The 20,054-nt window shown below is 37.3% G+C and overlaps 1 protein-coding gene across 1 annotated transcript in view; it reads right to left on the bottom strand.

Annotated features, from left to right (window-relative positions):
- Positions 1-20,054, bottom strand: part of LOC103903466 (aldehyde oxidase) — a 46,556-nt gene that overhangs the window by 16,340 nt on the left and 10,162 nt on the right. The window contains exons 10-23 of the mRNA XM_009284669.2: positions 19,813-19,905; positions 17,941-18,092; positions 17,607-17,700; positions 14,958-15,067; positions 13,895-14,079; positions 12,577-12,739; positions 11,625-11,717; positions 9,499-9,668; positions 8,051-8,177; positions 7,195-7,317; positions 5,919-6,015; positions 4,868-4,992; positions 2,591-2,724; positions 915-1,002 (exon numbers count right to left, since the gene is read on the bottom strand). Coding sequence (XP_009282944.1) covers positions 915-1,002; positions 2,591-2,724; positions 4,868-4,992; positions 5,919-6,015; positions 7,195-7,317; positions 8,051-8,177; positions 9,499-9,668; positions 11,625-11,717; positions 12,577-12,739; positions 13,895-14,079; positions 14,958-15,067; positions 17,607-17,700; positions 17,941-18,092; positions 19,813-19,905 — 1,754 coding nt within the window. The remainder of the gene's footprint in view (positions 1-914; positions 1,003-2,590; positions 2,725-4,867; positions 4,993-5,918; positions 6,016-7,194; positions 7,318-8,050; positions 8,178-9,498; positions 9,669-11,624; positions 11,718-12,576; positions 12,740-13,894; positions 14,080-14,957; positions 15,068-17,606; positions 17,701-17,940; positions 18,093-19,812; positions 19,906-20,054) is intronic.

Consider the following 20,054-nt stretch of genomic DNA (forward strand, 5'->3'; position numbering starts at 1 on the left):
CGCACTATTAATTTCTGGGCAGCATTCACTGAAACTATAGAAGGGCAAGAGAGGAAGAAAGTATGTTCCTAAGATATCGGCTTTCCCGCCTGGCATCTGTGATCTGTATAGGTACAGCATATAACAAGCAACATCAGCCCACTGGGAAAGGAAGAAGCAGGGAAGCCCAGTGGCTTCCTGTGTATTGCCTGAGATGGCTAAGTGTGTCATCTAGGAATGTTCACTGTAGACAAAGTGAAATCCCACTCTGACTGTAAGAATAGTGTCTGGCAGATGGAGTATGACATTTGTTTTTCGTAATGAAGAAATGTTATCTTTATCTCACATCTCTCTTTTCACCTGTTGCCACTAATAGTTCCTGAATTCTAACCATGAGCTACAACTCATTTTCAACTTAAGGGAAGCATCTTATAAAACTTCTCTTACTTTACCTATGTAGTAGAGATGGAAAAGAAGGCAGAAATTGTCCTAATGAATACTTATGACTGATGACAGTGCATGAGCAGGGAAGAGATTAATTTCCTCCATAGGGTGAGTTTTCTGTATGACACTGTTTCTGTGAAAAACTAGCTGCTCCTTTGTGTGAACCTAACCATATGGATGGTTTAAAATAAACCTCTGCAGAAGAAGTCTGAGCTAGCTTGGCTTCCCATTCCCAGAAAGAAAGACAGAAAGAGCTATAAAAGGAAAAGGACACGAAGGGACTAGAAAAAAACAAAACAAAACCCTGCAGAGATAGAGGCAGAAGCAGAGAAAGGACTGTACAGTAACAATCTCTTGGTTTCCTGGCAAGTAGTTTTGTTTTAAAATTGAATTTATTATATTAATTTTCATTAATAGAACAAATATTAACCAGTAACACTGAAATACTTATTCACAGAAAATGGGCAGGTACTTTTTCTTGTGGCACTTACTTTATATTTACCAATAAAAGGATGTCGGCCACCAGTGATTAACATATCATCCCCTCGGCTCAGAATAAGACGGACTGCTCTGCTGGTTCTAAATCAACAAAAGAAAAGTCAAATTTCAGTCAAAATAAGAGATGTTATTAACAAGATGGCTATTCATCATGTATCCAGACCTAGCCACGCATATAAACATGCATTTAGATTAAACTTAACTTTAATAGGCTTAAATATATGCTTAAAGCTATGTCCGAGTTCTTTTTTTTTTTTTTTTTTTTTTTTTTTTTTTTTTTTTTTTTTTTTTTTTTTTTTTTTTTTTTTTTTTTTTTTTTTTTTTTTTTTTTTTTTTTTTTTTTTTTTTTTTTTTTTTTTTTTTTTTTTTTTTTTTTTTTTTTTTTTTTTTTTTTTTTTTTTTTTTTTTTTTTTTTTTTTTTTTTTTTTTTTTTTTTTTTTTTTTTTTTTTTTTTTTTTTTTTTTTTTTTTTTTTTTTTTTTTTTTTTTTTTTTTTTTTTTTTTTTTTTTTTTTTTTTTTTTTTTTTTTTTTTTTTTGCATTTACAATCATGTCGCATTTACAATCATGTCAGAATTTTCATTTCATCTCTTGAAAGCCAATGAGATAACTCAGTGCAGACTTCTTCTGAAGAAATTGTTATTTCAGTGTTGAGACTGAATGGCGTTAAGTGAGCTAACAGCAGTTAGCATTCAACATTAAGCAAGAAATAGTCGCCTCTTAGCTATTCAGCTATTAGTGGAATAAAACCAAAACATGGATAATAATAAAAATATGAAAATTAGTCTACAAATGCATATACCATTTAAAATAGTTACCTTTGAAAAAATAGATATAAGATGTAAAATAAAGTCCTGACACTAAAAAAAGATTGTTTAAACTATAAAAAAAGATTATTTTTAGCATGGCCTGGTTAATCCAAAACACATGGCCAAAAATAATCGACAGCAGTTTGTACAACAGTAGTAACAAGAGAAATGCATTGAGCTAACCACTCAGATTACAAGATCATTTTCTCTAAGACAGGATGTAGCCTGTTGTGCATTCTGCAGCAAATCAGTTATGCTTATAAAAGAGGTTACTATCCCCTGACAGCTAATTGCCAAAATTGTCCTGCCAAATTTGGAGGGTGGGGGATGGAGCTTTATGTGTTGTGGTTCCTAAACTAATTCAAAGTAGTATCAGCAAAAACATAATATCTAATAGATTTAAGCTAATTTTGTCTGAAAGATGTTGGGGACTGAACTAGAACTACTTGTTCTTAAAAGCAGTTCCACTCATGAACTCTTCCTTCTTCATCCTGCTGTGCCAGTGAAGTTCACATCTGGATGGTTAATGTCATGTTTTGAATGTACATACAAAGCCTCAGTAGTTAGGGACAGGCCCTTTTGAAATGCTCAATCATTGCAAGAATATTTCTAGCTTTGGTATTTCTAATACCAATTTCTTCAAGTCCCATTAATTTAGTTGAGGCTAGAGCTGCTTAACATAAGCAGTCTAACAAGACAAAACAAAGAAATGCACTGAACAGTCTTACAAAATGTGCAACAGTCAGGATTTTATGACTTTTTGGCTAGCAACTTTGGGAAAGGAGAGAGCATTTTAGCCAAAATGCAAGACTTGTTCACCCCATTTTCTCTTCATATCCCAATACACACGTGCCACACTTACTTGTTTGCTGCCACTGCAGCAACTGATGCCAGTAAGCCAGCTTTCAGGAGTTTCCCACCAAAAGCTCCACCAACTCGTTTAACATGGCACATGATCCTGTTGGCTGGGACGCCTAAACTTGCAGCTACCATCTCCTGTAAAACCAGTTTCAATCTTTTATGCTAACTCAAACTAAGCCTAAAAGTTAGGTTCTGAAATAAAAAACTTTCCTAGAAAAGGGTTCCATAGATGTTTCTAGTTTTTGGGTTTTTGTTTTAAATCAAATGAAAATAATTTTTCCTTAACCCTAGATTAAAGAGCAAGAAAAAGATAACAACAAACACTCAGCAGTGTTCACATTTAAAATCTCTACCATGGAGACTGTGAAATGGCCATGGACTAGAGTGAAGAATAATACCCTTGGATTTCATTACCTAAACAGTAAGAAGCTTCAGGTATAAGAAAAAGGGATTAGAATACAGTTTTTATTATTTTTATTACTAAGATCATAAATTTTATTTTAATTTTTAATTCAAAGAAAACCATTTGTTTTTTAACAATCTAAGGTCTCGCTAGTGTCAAGAATATTCTTGCTTCATATCATTTTCTCAAACACAGAGTTCTTCATGCTTCTTGGCTATTGGCAATACAATAATAATGGAAATGATAAAAGGAGCTGAACTGGGCTTTGAACACAAAATGCCAGTGTTGAATCTGAAATACTATCAGTTTCATGCACCATAGCTATTGCTATGTAGACCATACGCTATGTCAGCGTTTGCTTTACCATTTACCATCATGAAAATGATCAGAGGGCTGGAACGCCTCTCCTATGAAGAAAGGCTGAGAGAGTTGGAGTTGTTCAGTCTGGAGAAGAGAAGGCTCCAGGGAGACCTTATTGTGGCCTTTCAATATATAAAGGGGGCTTATAAGAAACAGAAAGATTTTTTACCAAGGCCTGTACTGACAGGACAAGGGGCAATGGTTTTAAACTGAAAGAGGGGTAGGTTAAGATGGGACATAACGAAGAAATTTTTTACAATGTGGGTGGTGAGACACTAGAACAGGTTGCCCAGAGAAGTTTTGGACGGCCCGTCATTGGAAGTGTTCAAGGTCAGGTTGGACAGGGCTTTCAGAATCTTGATCTAGTGAAAGATAACCCTGTCTATGGCAGGGGCATTGGATTAGATGATCTTTAAAGGTTCCTTCAAACCCAAACCATTCTATGATTATGATTTTGACATGGAGCAGCAGTCTCACCTACAGCTATTAGAATTGATCAAACCCTCAGCAGACTCTGACTCTGCAGGGTGCTGATTGCTCCTCACCTCAATGGAAAGCTAACAGGGATGGATGAGCCTCAGCACTCCACAGGGAGTTTTTCGTAGAATCATAGAATCATTCAGGTTGGAAGAGTCCTCTAAGATCATCGAGTCCAACCATCAACCCAACACCACCATGCCCACTAAACCATGTCCCTAAGCGCCTCATCTACACGTCTTTTAAATACCTCCAGGGATGGGGACTCAACCACCCCCCTGGGCAGCCTGTTCCAATGTTTAACCACTCTTTCAGTAAAGACATTTTTCCTCATGTCCAATCTAAACCTCCCCTGGCGCAACTTGAGGCCATTTCCTCTCGTCCTATCGCTTGTTACTTGGGAGAAGAGACCCACACCCACCTCGCTACAACCTCCTTTCAGGTAGTTGTAGAGAGCGATGAGGTCTCCCCTCAGCCTCCTTTTCTGCAGGCTAAACAACCCCAGTTCCCTCAGCCGCTCCTCATAAGACTTGTTCTCCAGACCCCTCACCAGCCTTGTTGCCCTTCTCTGGACACGCTCCAGCACCTCGATGTCCTTCTTGTAGTGAGGGGCCCAAAACTGAACACAGTATTCGAGGTGCGGCCTCACCAGTGCCGAGTACAGGGGTACGATCACTTCCCTACTCCTGCTGGCCACACTATTTCTGATACAGGCCAGGATGCCATTGGCCTTCTTGGCCGCCCGGGCACACTGCCGGCTCATGTTCAGCCAGCTGTCAATATGCTTACAATAGTGGGGCATGAGGTACTTTGTTCAAAGGGAAATAAAAGACTTTTACTTCCTCCTTATCCTCACAGTTTAGTGGTCAGCATTTATCAGGGTACAGCAGTATGACAAAGCAGCTGTTGTTGGATAATCCAGATGTGCAATTTCACGTTCCTACTGCTTCTAAATTGTTAAGATAGATTTGTAAACCAAACTTAAAAAGCTCTATTGTCACATGTTCAACCACTTTCTCTGAGAATGCTCTGTATTACCTGAATAATTGCTGGATGCTGTGTCGACACATACACATCCATTTCTTTATCCTCTCCTTTTGGAACAGCAAGCACACTCTGAGTCTCCATGTAAAAGTGTTCCTGTCCCCCAATGTGAATCTCCCCTGACCCAAAGAGAAAAACACAAGTGTTACTGAGGGAAAAGGACAGAAGAAATGAACTAGGAAAGAACTAACTGCCCATCATCATGTAAATTATGGTAATCGGTGTCAAATCTTATGATGCTTCTTGTATGAAGGAGCAACATCTAAAATAAAAACAAAGATTAAACTCCTTGCAGAATTAAATTGGTCTTGTTCCAGTGGCATCAATAGAACTTGATTAATAGTGGAACAATATTGCCTACAAGTGGTGACAATATTAAATAAAACATAGATAAATTAAAGCAAGCATGGAAATACTGGACCAGGTCAAGAAGAAGGCCACCAAGATGGTCAGGGGGCTGGACCACAGGATGTATCAGAAGAGGTTGAGAGAACTGGGTTTATTCATCCATAAGAAGAAAAGGGTTAAGGGGAGATCTTATTGCTCTCTACAACTACCTAATGGGAGGGTGTACAGAAGAGCAAGCCAGACTGTTCTCAGAGATACACAGTGGAAGGATAAGAACACAAGAAATTCCAACTCAATATAAGAAAAAAAAAATTCACCATGAAAGTGGTCAAACATTGGAAGAGGTGCCTATAGTGGTTGTGGAATCTCCATCTTTGGAGGTATTCACAACCTGACTGGACATGGCCTTTAGTAACCTGCTCTAACTGCAACTGCTTTAAGCAGGAGGTTGGAATAGATGTCCCCCTTCCAACGTAATTATTCTGTGATTCTGCTTCAAGGACAGAGATGCAGAAAGCTTGAATGTAGTAGCAGGACCACAAGACCACTAGGTTTAATCACACTTTCTTCCAGGTGACCAAGAGCTTTCTCAGGCCTAATGGCTATATGGAAAAAAGGTAGAACTGGGACTTGAAGAACAGGCAGACAAACCCAAATACTGACAACAATTTCTCACCAAATGTATTCTGCAGTTTACCTTCAATTATATTATCAACAGTTTCAAATGCCTGATCAACATTTCCGTGTTCTAATTTTCTTTTTGGCTCAAAGAACGAGTTGTGCTTTATAGCTTCCTGCAGTGGAGAAAAAGAGAAATATTTTTTTAAAGTATTTGCAAAGTTCTCAGCTTGTTGTGGCATTTTACTCTCAGGAGAAACACTATTCTCTTCAGAGATTTGAACCATCAGCTATCAAAGTCAATGAACAACTGTATTTCATCGCTTTACTGTCATTGTTGATGAGTTTGTGTATTCAGTTTCAGCAATTCTTTCCTGATGTATCTTGCGTTACTGATGATAGCAGTTTCTGAAGAAAATGCATTCAGTTTATTCTACCTGCTCTTCCCTCTCATACATGTAGCAAATGACCAAAAGAGCACAGAATAAGAATGCAACCCCATCATCCAAAGAGTGATGCCATTAAGAGGGTAAGAAATCACAAGGACTAAGTAAAAGTAGAATCTATTTATTAAGTATGATTTGCTTTATTTCTAATAAGACTTCGTCACACTTTCAACTGTAATGAAATATTAGTAAAATTTGCCAGTCTTTAAAAAGAGACTACTTCTACTTTTATACCAGACAGACTGTGCTGTTACACCCCCCACACATTATGGAAACCAGCTGCAAAGTGACTCCCAGAACTAATTCTGGTTCCCTGCAAATATGTCCTTAGTTCCTTACTTCCACTCATCTCATTAACCCAGCATAAGTCCATTTCCCTTATGACTCCCACATCACATTTCTAAAATGTTTTATATCCCTAACATCTTTCCCCTCACATCCCCCAACACTTTCTACATCTCCAGCCTAACTTTGTTGGCTTGCTAGCCTGACAACAGATACAAAATGCTACAGATAATCAGGAGCTGATCGTTCAGCCAATATACACACATTGATTGACCAACTGGTAGCTACCAAAAGAATTATAAACAACCAGCGTGCTCATTGCCTTTTCCTCACTGGGAACATTAAAAGACTTCTTCTTTTCTACTCTTATGTTTATTATGATGAAACTTGTGGGACCTTAATACCTTTGAGGCTGTTGCCTATCTATCACAAGCGGTCAAAATTATCCGAAGGATTGAAAAGTTATTTATAGGGAGACTGACAGACTGGTTAATTGGATGTTCATATTCACCTTGTTTCCTTAGAAAATCATGTTTAAAAAGCAAGTGAAGAGTGTGAACTGCTTCTTCCATTAATTATATAGAGAAAACAATAAAAAAGCAAGAGAAAAGAAATTATCAGTACCTCAATTGTTAAGATCACTGGTTCCAGCACTTCATACTCTATCTTCACTTTTGCAGCTGCTTGTTTGGCATGAACATCTGAATCCGCAACCACAGCACAGACAATCTGACCCACACAAATCACCTGTAAAATACACATCACTTAATAAAACAGTGGATTCAAACTATTCCCATATGTGCTGCTGATATTCTTCTTTTGTGTACCCACTATTCATGTTTCCTTTTTAGAATTTTGTTTTGACTTAGGATCTTTGTATTTTTTAGATCATCCACGAAGCTAACAAATTATTAGAAATACCAGTACAACTAGGGAATCAAGGAAAATACACTACTGAAAAATGGATAAGTGATTTGGGAGCCTAACTTTCAATGAAATATACTCTTCCAACAACTCAGATGGGTTTGTAAGGTTTAATCTGTATTATTCCAATTTATATATTTTTCTCTAGGCAGAATATAACGCACATCAGCTATTTTGAAGTTGAAAAGGGAGTGGGAAAAAACTGTAAGAATTTACCTTGTTATATGCCTAATGTGATTCCGTAAGTGATTTGGGAGCCTAACTTTCAACGAAATATACTCTTCCAACAACTCAGATGGGTTTGTAAGGTTTAATCTGTATTATTCCAATTTATATATTTTTCTCTAGGCAGAATATAACGCACATCAGCTATTTTGAAGTTGAAAAGGGAGTGGGAAAAAACTGTAAGAATTTACCTTGTTATATGCCTAATGTGATTCCTTGACGTACATACAATACAGAAATTCAAGAGTCAGCAAGTAATATTTCATTATAAAAATCTGAAGAAAACCAGTAAAAATGAAGAAAATAGGTTAAAAAAAGATAGTAGTTATACCTTGTTTTTTGCAAATATAATCTCCGGATCATCGGAGTAGTAAAACTCGTTTGTAGCTGGTACATCATGAGCTGTTATGATATCGAACACACCTGGTCCTTTTAGAGCCTCTGAGGTATCTATAGATCTGATTGAGATATGGGAAGAGAGAAGTGTAATTCATTACTTTCACAAAGCGTTGAACAGACGAAGGGAACACGATACAGAGATATGTTTCTTGTACAGCCAGGATATGCTCAGAGGTTCAGACATGTCTTCTATCTCTGGCATGTGAAGAAGTGCAGGTCAAAGGCAATTTAAAATTCTACTAACCTGCTTTGTTTCTAGGAAATACTCTAGATGCAACAGGGAAATCATTGGCCCATTAGACTGCGCTGATTTAAAAAAAATCACTGCACAATTCCAATGCTACAGTTGCAACTTCCTAAGACCTCATCTACACATATAATCAAACTGATACAAATAAGCATCTACAAATGGAGAGTTCATGTAGAGAATTATAATAGAAATGGCAAGACCAGTATAAATGGAGAATGAATGAGAATCTATGGATACAGAAGGATCAGAAAGAATGGCAGAAAGTCTGTAAGAATGCCATGTTTTGATAACACCTAGTTTAGCAGGTCATCAAGATCCCAGCACACCTACAGGCATCTTCTCTGGACACCCAGATGAGAAGACAAAGGAGAGTGAATAAATCCTACTGACTCACAGAGACGGGGGTGATGTCAGCTCCTAGATGGTACCAAAAAGAGCACATCCAAACCCAGCATACTATCACCAACTTAAGAATAAGCCAGGAAATATGACAAGGATTCTATAGCTAGCAGCCCCAGTCCTCTCTGTCATCACAATTAATCCTGACCAGGCCACGTGGATACACGTCTTGGTGCCTGAACACTGGGCAGACAACTTGGATATGTGCATTTTGGTGCCTGAATGTTGAACAAACTGCTAGAACAGGTGTGTCTTGGCAGTATAAAAACATAAGTAAAAACAGTTTTCCTTCAGAATAAAACCCTCTTCCTCTCCTATAAGGCCTCATATGAGCTTTGCTACCTTGTTGCTGCAATGTTGCAACACTTTCCTACATTTTGAACAATTTTCTTTTTTCGTAATAGAGTTGAGATTTCAAAGCTATGTTGGTAAAGCTGAGTTTCGGTGCCTGCTTGCACTGCACAGCTCAGCAATTTGTGGAGGTACCTAGGCTAGCTCTAGGCTGGCTCATGGACCAGGAACAGTTCAACTTTATTAGTGCAGTAATATGGAGTGAGACGCTTAAATCCAAACAGAGCCTTCTACTAGAGCAACAATATTGCTTCCAGCACCTGAGCCAGTGCGGGTATCAGGCATGCTTTTCTGTATACACATAACTCATTAGTCTGCTCTAAAAATCTCAGACAGCAATTCATAATAACACTTCCTTCAGATACACTTTGAATACTTACACAATCTTAGCATGAGCTCTGGAACTAGTGACGACAGCCAGGAAGAGCTCCCCATCCACAGAAGGAAGGTCATCAGTGTAAACTGCTTCACCAGTGGCATGCTTAATTCCTGACTGGTGCATAATGGGGCGTCCTACAGGATCCTGGGGAGACTGACTCAGCCCTATGCCCTGTACAGTCAAAAATACACACCCCACACCCCCAAACAGTTAAAAAAAGAATAGTCATGTTATTCTTAAAGTAATCAAAAAATCAGATGAAGGAACAACTGTTCATATTATCATCTTCTGGTTCCAGTATTGTAAACAGATGTGGATGCAGGACCTGACTGCTGCTCCTGGGGATTTCTTCAATTTCTTCTCTTAAGGAGCCTTCCAAGAGCCTTGCACAGGTTTGTCTACTTGGATTTTTTCCTTAATCGTTTACATCATAGTGATACAAACAGCACTTCTTTTTCAGAAGGACAGTTTCCTCCCTTACTGATTGGTGTCATGAAGCTTTGATAATTTTCCAAATTATTCTCACAAGATTCTGCTCTGTATTTTACCAGTGTCTGGTGTTGTATTTTGAGCTATTTGCAGTGATTCCTAGGATTTGTCTTCCTCACTGCAAGATTGCAACTGATCAACATAAATCAGTGAGAAAATGTTGTTTAAATATTTCCTTCCCAATTTTATTTCCTTGCACCTGTGTATGTGCCTTATTAACCTTATTTTGCTAAGTCTTTCCTGAAAGTTAATTCAGTGTTGCCAGTTCATTCTGCCACACCAACTAATTGTTGCCAACTTCCAGAGCACTTTTCCAATTTCTGGGTCAGTGTTCATACTAACTTTTTCCTTTTCTACATTTAGAGCTAGTTAATTGCTCACAACTCAACAACTTCTATAGCTGCCAGCATACAAGTGTTCTGGCTACACATTTCTACCTCCTGCACTTTCTGGCACACTGTCTGCTATTAGCCCAAGGCCAAGAACAGACATTTTTCACTTGACTGCCTAAAGTTCCTCAAATGGCTGTCTCAGCCAAACCATCTCAACTTTTCCACTAACAGAATGACCAGGTATTTATCTTTCAGGATACACATTCTTTTTTTCCCCTTAATTTTAAAAGCTTAATAATGTTCAGATGAAGAACTCCAGACAAGAGATAGGGACTTGCAAAAGTTAGATAGAAATTTAAAGTGAAAAAACAGATTTTCTGGGTTTCTAAATAATTTCTGTTGCTCAGTGCCAACTGATCTGAATAACAAATTGTTTCCATTTCTGTTGTTTAGTCACTTTCTTGCAGCTGGGGAATAAATTGCTGAAAGCCATAGAGAACTAGTTCCTTTGATCCTGGCCCCTTTTATAAGTCCGTAGTGTCTTTTTTTTGACGATAACTCTGAAGGAAGCTGAAGATAATGACTTGAACAAATTCAAAGTATTTAAAGCTAAAATGTTATTCTAAAGAATATCTGAAAATGAAAAAAGATGTTTACACAGATTTCATTTACATTTTCTTTAGGTTTTGAAAAACTTGAGATTTTTACTTGTGTATTGAGGGTATCAAAATATCAAAAATCCTTGCAGGAGTTCCCACCATGATCTACTCACAAGGGTGAGCTCAGAAAATCCAAAAGGTGTTCTTTGCTGCCCTCTACTGCTGACTTCTCCTTCAATACTCTTGTTAATTTGATCAGATAGCCATCACAAACTCCATCTTGATTGCTAAATCTACAGTAAGACCTTAGCGTCCTCTGAGATCTTAAGAAAAGTGTGTCTTGAGACAAGAATGCTATAGTGATAGCTATAGACCTGTTCTTTTCAATTTTCTTTATTTTCTTCTAATTTTTTTCCAGTTGGGTTGCACACTGCAATATACCAAGTTTAAGAGTCTGACAATGGAGTTTGTTTAGCATATTTATCTTTTGAGAACTGTTTAGAAGAAGTGAGTATACCTGTATGAGTCTATTTTTACAGACAAGGTTTTTCTAATTGAGATACAGTTAAAATCAACCACTAAGAGCCTGTTGCCTTCAATCCTTTGGAAGATTTGTACCTGAGCTTCACAGCAAGGGTCATGCTTAAACTGTGACTTTTTACCAAGTCTTATAAAGCACGGCACAATCTTAGAATAAAATCACTTGCCTGGTATATTTGGATACTCTGAGGCATTTTGTTTTTGAAATCTTGTAGGACACTCCTATATTCCATAGGTATGTCAGGATAGTGGCAAGGATCCTGAAAAGGAAGTGAATTACTACTAAAACTCACATTTTGAACATTAAAAAAAACCAACCAAAATCACCAAATACAAACTCTTTATACAGGAAATTCCTTCAAAACTCTCACAAGCTAGAAAGGCTCTAAAATAACAATTTTAAAACAATGTAGAGTTTTGAGATTTCACTAAATAATATTTAAAAATATATTGGATTCAACAAATATTCTTGTTTACAGAAAGCAACATAAAGCAGGGATAGTCAGAAGAGCTTTGTTCTGGGGTCTGACCAAAACTGGCACAGAATCATCCCTGGTAATAGTAAATTACCTAGTAATGACAATTCAGGGGAAAGAGCTCAAGGTAATACAGAAGAAAAAGGCAAAAGGGATATTTTTCCTCATAAGAACAGATTTAAGACAAAAATAAGTAAATTACACCTAGAATGTATTGGGAAGTGAAATTTTAGAATCCTCCTCTCCCAGTCAAGAACTCATACAAGAAGGAGGGTTGGTTTAACACCTACAGTTGCTTTCCAAAGCCTTTATTTCTATTCTATTTATGTTTTGAACTACAGACAGATGGCGTAAGACCTCATGTGTGTTTTCTTTGGGCCTGGGAGCTCAATACTGATATATTGTTGCATTAACATTGCTCAGTTTTTTGTAAAGCCTAATTTCCAAGGTAAAGGTATCTGAGCACCTAAAAGTTAAATGGGCATCTCTCCATCAATCTCTTTGGGAGTTCAGCACTTACATTCTTCTGTAGATCTGAACCCCAAAGATAATATTTAACACATTGTACAAATTGCAACCATCAACAGATAGAAAAAAACCTTTCATTTGCTTGCACAAAAGCAGACATGGAGAACTAATTTACCGTTGTCTTTAATGACTGCAATACTTCCAGGAAAAATCTGTAGAAGAAACTGACTATCAAAGTTTTCTTATAGTCTACTTTTTCACCACTGGCTGAGCCTGGAAGAGCAACTTCTTTAAGAACTAGTCTGCAAGCTTCATCCAACATTTGTTCATTCCAGTGTCTGTCAGGAAGAATAATAGATACAATCAGACCAGAACTCAAGAAATAAATACAAATTGCAGTAATACATTCATACCATGGACCACAGGCATAATCCTGCTCACAGTGAAGTCAAAATATTGATTCTAATAATGGCCTGCAATTTTGAAAACAGTGTAGGTCAATGTTGCTTACAGAGGTGAGGTCCCTCAAGCCAATGGAATTGAGTGCTATGCCAGCCTTTTTAAAATAAATAAATAAAAAAACCCTACTACAGCTTTAAAGCTGATTTAACAGCCTTACAGATTATCACTGTTCTGCAAATACTGTCCTATATTTAAAGAAAAGTGGATAACAATATTGATACAAATTGTAGATGCTTTCAAGGGTTCTAATTAGTGCTGGATAATTGTTACATTTTCTGAAAAGGCTGTCTCCTTGAAGTCTCTCAACACAGTTAGTTCTCCATATTTACATAACCCTAAATATCAAAATATAAATCTGTTAGAATAAATTTACTCATGTAAAGCAGCAAAAAATAATGAGTAGTTCAACTAGTGAAACAGTTGCATACTAAATGGTAAAACAGTCTAGTGGTACTCCATTCAGATAAATGGTTTTATACTGCCTGAATTATTTGTAATTTTGTTCCTCCAGACCTTGGAAAGATGCTGCAAAGTGGGAGGGAATGTCAGAGATTAGCTTCAGAGATTATTAGGATCTTGTAGATGAAGAAATACTGAAAAGGTTAAGGCTTGACTTGTGCTCCTAAGTTTATTGGGCACGTCTGAAGTTCGCAAACTTTGTATCTATTAGAGCCAAACTGAAGGACTCAAGAACACTGACAGTGGGGGATTATCAAACCTATGGGATACAGCATCATTTACCAATGCTCGGGTTCAGGTGCACAACTGACTACGTATACCTTATCCACCTATCTCACAGCTCCTATCTCATCTCTCTGCATACTTCACACCAGAGTTGCACCCATGTGCAGACTCCAAAATGTAATAATCCTGAAAAGCCATCATTAAGGTTTGACCAGATCACTCACTTGAACATAAATGGCATCAGCCAGGCAAGTAAAATATTTCTGTACTTTCACGCTCCAAGGAAGTACACCCAAGCTCTTAAAGTCCCTTTATTAAGAGATATAGAGAAGGCAGAGAAATTGTACCTTCCGTTAAGTGTCCAACAGGTTTGTTTTGCACAGATTGTGGTCGAGACAGCACCTCCGTAAAAAATGCTTAAATCTTTTATTATGTCTGTACCTTCCTCAAAAAGGACTCTCATTCCAGCATTGGTTATTGGGAGAGCATTTTCCCGTCTTGGTGCTTGTCGAAATGCAGAGACATACTCCCCCTGAGCAAGATCAGACAGAAGTGGGTAACCTGCAGACATGTTAAGTATCTGAAAGCAGAACTTGTTATTGCACTATGTGAAGCAAGAGAATAAAAAATCAAGAGCACAAATACAACTTCCTGAGCATTCAAGACCATACACTTCCTTCTCTTGACCTTTCAGTAGCTTTACCATCTCTGATTTTCTAGCAGCCCATACCCAATCCTCCATCATTTACACAGTTCAGATGACCTAGATTTTTTCACGGTAGATAGCTGGAAGACAGGGATCTTGTGGAGTGGAGTTGCATTTATAACAAGACCAAAAGCTTAGAGGCTTCGAAGTATTGCCAAACTTCAGTACTCAGATAACATGACCCATAATTCTCTCATAAGATCCCATATCCACTCTTGCAAACACAATACCAGTTAAAAACTACTATTCAGTTCAGCAACATTTATGGAAGCACCACACACATGTCCAATCTTATCTCATTTTAAGAAAAATCCTCAAGAGATGACAAAGCTTTACCTGCTTGATGCCAACCATATCACAGGTGAGCAGCCTGCTTTGGTGAGGACTATGGCAGCTTGTCCAAGACCCCTTTCTGTAGGGGGTCTAGACAATTGCTATTGCCCTCATCATTTTAGGGTAAACTTTTGTCTGAGTATCACTCTTTATATTTCACCAACTACCTGCTGAATTGTGTTTTTTGGCTGAAACTGGGAGATAGTATGGTACTGACAGGTTCAAATGTAAGGAATTCAGAAAGCGAGCAGTAATAGTGTTAATTTGTAATAGTGTAATATGTTTAAACATAGTGATTATGCTCCCTCCTGCTCTTTATTTAATAGTGTTTAACTCTGCATAAAGCAAATCTAAACAAACTAGTAACTTACCTTCCTAGAATAGGGAATATGGACAGAGACTAAGATCTCTTCTGGCATAATGGTATTGTTACCAACTCCATCTGCAAAAATATCACTCAAAGGAATCTGTCGCTTTCTTCCTAAAAAAAAATCCCAAATCCAGAAACTTCTGTACAATTGTGCAACAAACATACATCAATCATACTTTAATTGGCAAGAAATACGTGAAGCCTTCCTGAGTAAATAATAACTGCAGAGTTTACATAACAAATTATCAGTGGTATGCTCTATAAATACAAATGACTGCTCCATCTTCCATAGTATCATAACACCAGAGTCCTAAGAAAATGCCCAGAGATCAATCCCCATTCCGTAATTCTCCCTTCTGATACTGCCACAATGATCCCATCCCCACTCCTGTCAATCTGTTCCAAATCTCTGCAACTGCTGTCATCACTACCTTTCCTTCTAAAATGTAAAGAATGAGGAAGAAAACTGAAAGGGAGAGAACTGCTGCAAAAGTAAAAAAAAAATTTTGAGTTTTGTTTTGTGTTGTTTGTTTTTGTTCTGAGATTCTGAACAATTCTAGGAGTCCAGAGGGCAATAAATGCTATTGCCTTTTCCTTTCTCTTTTTGACAGATTACTCTAAAAGTGACTATGTTTGTCATTCTATGATATATACTATTAAAGGTGGGATTTGCAAAAGGGAAGAGGACAAAATTCTGCAATGAACCTAAATCTGTAAAAGCCCTTTGAACACTTAAACTTCATCTATGCTACATCGGGTTTGCCAATATCACTGCACAGTTAACCTAGCAAGACTTCTGGAAATGCAACATTTTAACACATATAATTAATTCTATTAATTAAACAAGCTCCATTGGCTCAAGGAGTTTTGTTGGTAGGACTGCAACTGTACCAGTAACACAACTGTCAAGTAGCATTGTCGTTCTGCAAGAACACAGAGGCATAAACGTGGTACAGATGGAAATCCACAGTGATTCACCAGTGTGGAATTTAACAATGTGTGTTTGACAGATGAAGTCAAAGTGTATTTTTTACTAGTATTCTGTGTCCTTTGTACTTTTCACATGCTACCTAAAGGGTCCAATGCATTTTAAAATAAATTATTTCTCATTACTAGACAATATTTATCTTGCAGTAGCCCTGACCTATCCCAAGACTTTCTATAACCAGATAATCTTCTGTGCCATTTTTAAAAGGTTCATATATTAAAATACTCCCCTCACATTCAATGAACATGACACTTCAAGACTGGCTGCTTTACAGCAAGATTATTTTCTTCACGTTTTTCATGGTAGGTGTGATGATGACACTGTAACCTGTTCATCTTAGAATATCATTTAGCATTAAAATTGCATTCCTCAAATATAACTAGAGTGACAGCAAAACTTTAGTAAAAGAATTTTATTTTGCTGAAGTGTGAATCTGAAAAACAACACTGTCAAGAATAGCAGCACTGGCGTTTCTGGATTTTCGCCTTTGCAATTCCATCCAGAATACAGTTGGTTTACACACGTAAACGTTATTGTCCAATCCCACCTGTGAGCCTGCCAGGATCTAGGAAGGCACATTTTCTCTCACACTGTGATCTAACATAAATACTAAGAACTAATAGTGTTTCTGCAACCTCCTTTTCTTGAACAATCCACTTTTCCTATGCTTCACTGACTACCGTTTGGTAAAGAAATATGTTAAAAACCTGTGAAAATGCTGAAAACCCTCTCCCAGCAGTAAAGTTCTGCCAGGTTAAGAGAAAGCGATATGAATCAGCGATCCTATTCATCACTCAAATAAGTAGGCATATCATTAGAATTGTTAAGAAGATGCAAATGTTTGTACTTTCACTTGTCAGAACAACATTCTGACAGGTATTTTTTTTCCTCTCAATGCCAAATTATGCAGGAAGAAGTCATGGAAATCACACAGCATAAGTTTTTGTGTATCTGTTCCAAGAAATCCTGGCTCAGAAACAACCCCTTAAACAATGTGTATTTCAGGGTGTTGAGTGGAGTATTACATGGTCTGAAATGGCAACACGCACCCTGTCTTGATCAAGGGCAAAAAGGACATAAGCCATCTAGAAGGGAGAGAATGCAATTCCAGGCCACCAGATAGCTCATGTTTACCAATAATTTCATCAACCTTCCAATGGTAAGATAGTGCACAAGAAAAGGAGCAGGCAGAGAGGAGTATATATACAGTGATGGAAGGAAACTGAGGAAACGGGCATGGAAAATGGTGCTGGACTAGTGGCTCCTGTATCAGAAGTATCTGTGAGGAACGAGAAGCCGGAGTTCTTCTCAGGGCCAGAGGGTGATTTTAAAACCAGGGCAAAGCATCAATTACAGAAAAAACTACCAGGGAGGCGGGGAAGTAGTATACAGCTACTCAAATGGTGAGGTTTTATGAGTGCTTATAGCAATTCATTGCCCACAGAAGTACAAGTGATCTGGTTGGTCTGAATGCTTACCCCTGACATGAGAATCTTTGACATGTTCTTCATTTGCAAATTGCTTCTCTTGCAGATGTGATCTTGTATGAGAGCGGTAAAAGGGTTCCTTAAGAAATGCTCACCTGCTGTTATTTCCCCTCTCCCCATACCATAGGATCCTGTACCTCTGGCACTACTACAGAGGCAGGCTATCTCCGCTTACCTCTTGAAGCCAGATTGAGCATACAGTTGCTGGCTGCCAGAATAGGATTCAAGTCTGAGGTTGATTTTCTACTTATGATGTTTCCACCTAATGACTTGAAAAAAAGAAATTTATGTCACCTTTCTCCATCACCTTCACATTTTTATGTTAAGTGACAATATAACGTGAAGACTATACACAAATTTATACATACAGAAAGCTCAAAATATATGTATTGATAGAAAATTCGTTGCTAAAAACAGAATTAAAAATGCAAGTTTTACATGTGGTCAGGAGCAATTTCACATTTGTTACAATTTGTTACAATTGTTATTGCAAGTAATGCACAACATACAGCAACGTTTCTTATCTGTTCTCCACCCAGAGTTCTTAATTGCTGCAAGACAGCACAGAAAACCTTTGTCTTCTCTTCAGGGAACTCTGAGATTGCATTTGTCAAGACAGCTTTCACTAGAGAGAGGCTGCAGGCAGCTCCCAGAGTTAATCCTGTAACCAAAAGATTATGAAAGTGTAATGTGCGCATTGCTTTATTGCCTGGGTTTTAAACTATGTTCAGACTGTAGAGCTAGGATTGCTCACGTGGAATACAGGCCGATATAAGGAGAGGGACCTTTGCATATTAAAGGTACTGTGACCTTTCATTTCAGGAGGCTGAGGGTAAAGTTTCATGAAATGATGAAATTGAGCTAATAGCTCACCATTTCTACTAAAAGGGAAATCCCTTCTCTGCTTCCAGCTGCCCATTCCAACTGCTTCCCTTGCACCAACTATGAACAAGTAAATGTTTAGGTTATGTTTCACCCAAAGGTGAGTCAGCTTCAAAATGCTTTCAGCAGGCTCTTCCTATTTTTAAACATGATTTTTATCATAATTTGATCTTGCTTTGCATACGTACATTCTAGTTATTCTCCTAAGGTATCGGTAGGTAGTATTTGCAAAAAAACCCAAACAGTCCTAACACTGAATATGGTATTCTTTTTCCCACTAGAAAGACAACATATAACTGTAGGCATTTATTTGAGTATTTATACTTTTTTTTAAAGATTATACTTTATAAAAATTTCAATATTATAAAATGGTAAACAGTGCCTTTCTATTCAAAATTATTAACAGACTTCATTTATGTATGAATGTTTATATTTAACACTGGAATTCAATCAAAAATATAAATAAAAAGATACATAATTTTTAAATGGCTTTTTATTAATCGAGTACAGCAATACTAAATTTTGTGTATTTAAAACAAAAATTTAATCAAAACACGTTTTGCATTTAAATCTGATTAAAGAGAGGAAATACTATTTCTAGCTAGCAAACTAAACTGCATATCTCTAGTTTTAGAACTAGTAAGTCTCACCTTCTCATAACTAGATTTTATTTATAGATTAAAAGAAGCAGTAAACATTCTCCCTGCTTTCTTTCAATTCCCAACCACTTTTCGGGTAAGAACAAACTCGTCACTGACTAGAACTGGATGACTGATCTGAAATGAAAAAGATATTCTAAATGCAATGACAAAACTGTCAAATACAGTTTACCACTTCAAACAAGTGGCTTCAGGCATATGGCAAGTAACTTTCATCAGATATAGAGTTTGATTTTCCTTAAAACTGTGGCAGTAAACTTGCACAACTTAATTTATATTTCATTAATTTAGGCTATTATAGTAAGTTTAAATCTATTTCTAGTTGTTATTTCTAATTTCAATAGAATTTATTTAAAAACTAAAACCTAGTCTAACCTTAACTAGAAAAATCTCCATGCTTATCTTAAATATATAAATTGAGGTACAAAATTTTTAATCTACAATAATTAATGCTGTTATGATTCAGAACAAGATTAGTTATTGCATATTAGCTATGCCAGTTTAATCACAGCCTGTTTTCTAATGTAGACAAGCATGCAATGTTGCTAAGTCTCTCTGTGGTTCTGTATGGGTCTCTCTCTGCTATACAGCATAGCATGGTACAGACATCACAGACTAATGGGCCCCAGGATAATATTGCTGGTCAGTACTGCACTGTGTCATGAAGACAAAACTGTATCATGCACTGGGACGGCAGCCAGAGCCACCTTGACCTGGGAAAGAACCAAGCATGCTTAGGAATGAGTTGCATAGCACTTCACACCTTCAGCACTATGGAATGGAGCAGCATCCTTACTGCAGAGGAATCTCCTATGTCTGAACAAAGCGAAGTCTACTGACCGTCATCTGTGTGTTTCACCACATTCAGATCCAGGATCCTTGAGGGAGCAATAACAATTGGATGGAACACGCCTCTAAATTTCATCTCAGGTCCTATCAAATAGGAATAGACTTAGACAAAAGACATCTTCCATAATGACAACTCCAACATAGTGGAGAGTAAGCTTAAGGATGAAAATGCAAAAAGAATGATAAACGTAGCCCCATTTCTCCCATGCACACTGGAACTATGGCAACAGGAG

The sequence above is a fragment of the Aptenodytes forsteri genome, unplaced genomic scaffold (assembly GCF_000699145.1).
Source record: "Aptenodytes forsteri isolate BGI_AS27 unplaced genomic scaffold, ASM69914v1 Scaffold183, whole genome shotgun sequence".
Classification (NCBI taxonomy): domain Eukaryota; kingdom Metazoa; phylum Chordata; class Aves; order Sphenisciformes; family Spheniscidae; genus Aptenodytes; species Aptenodytes forsteri.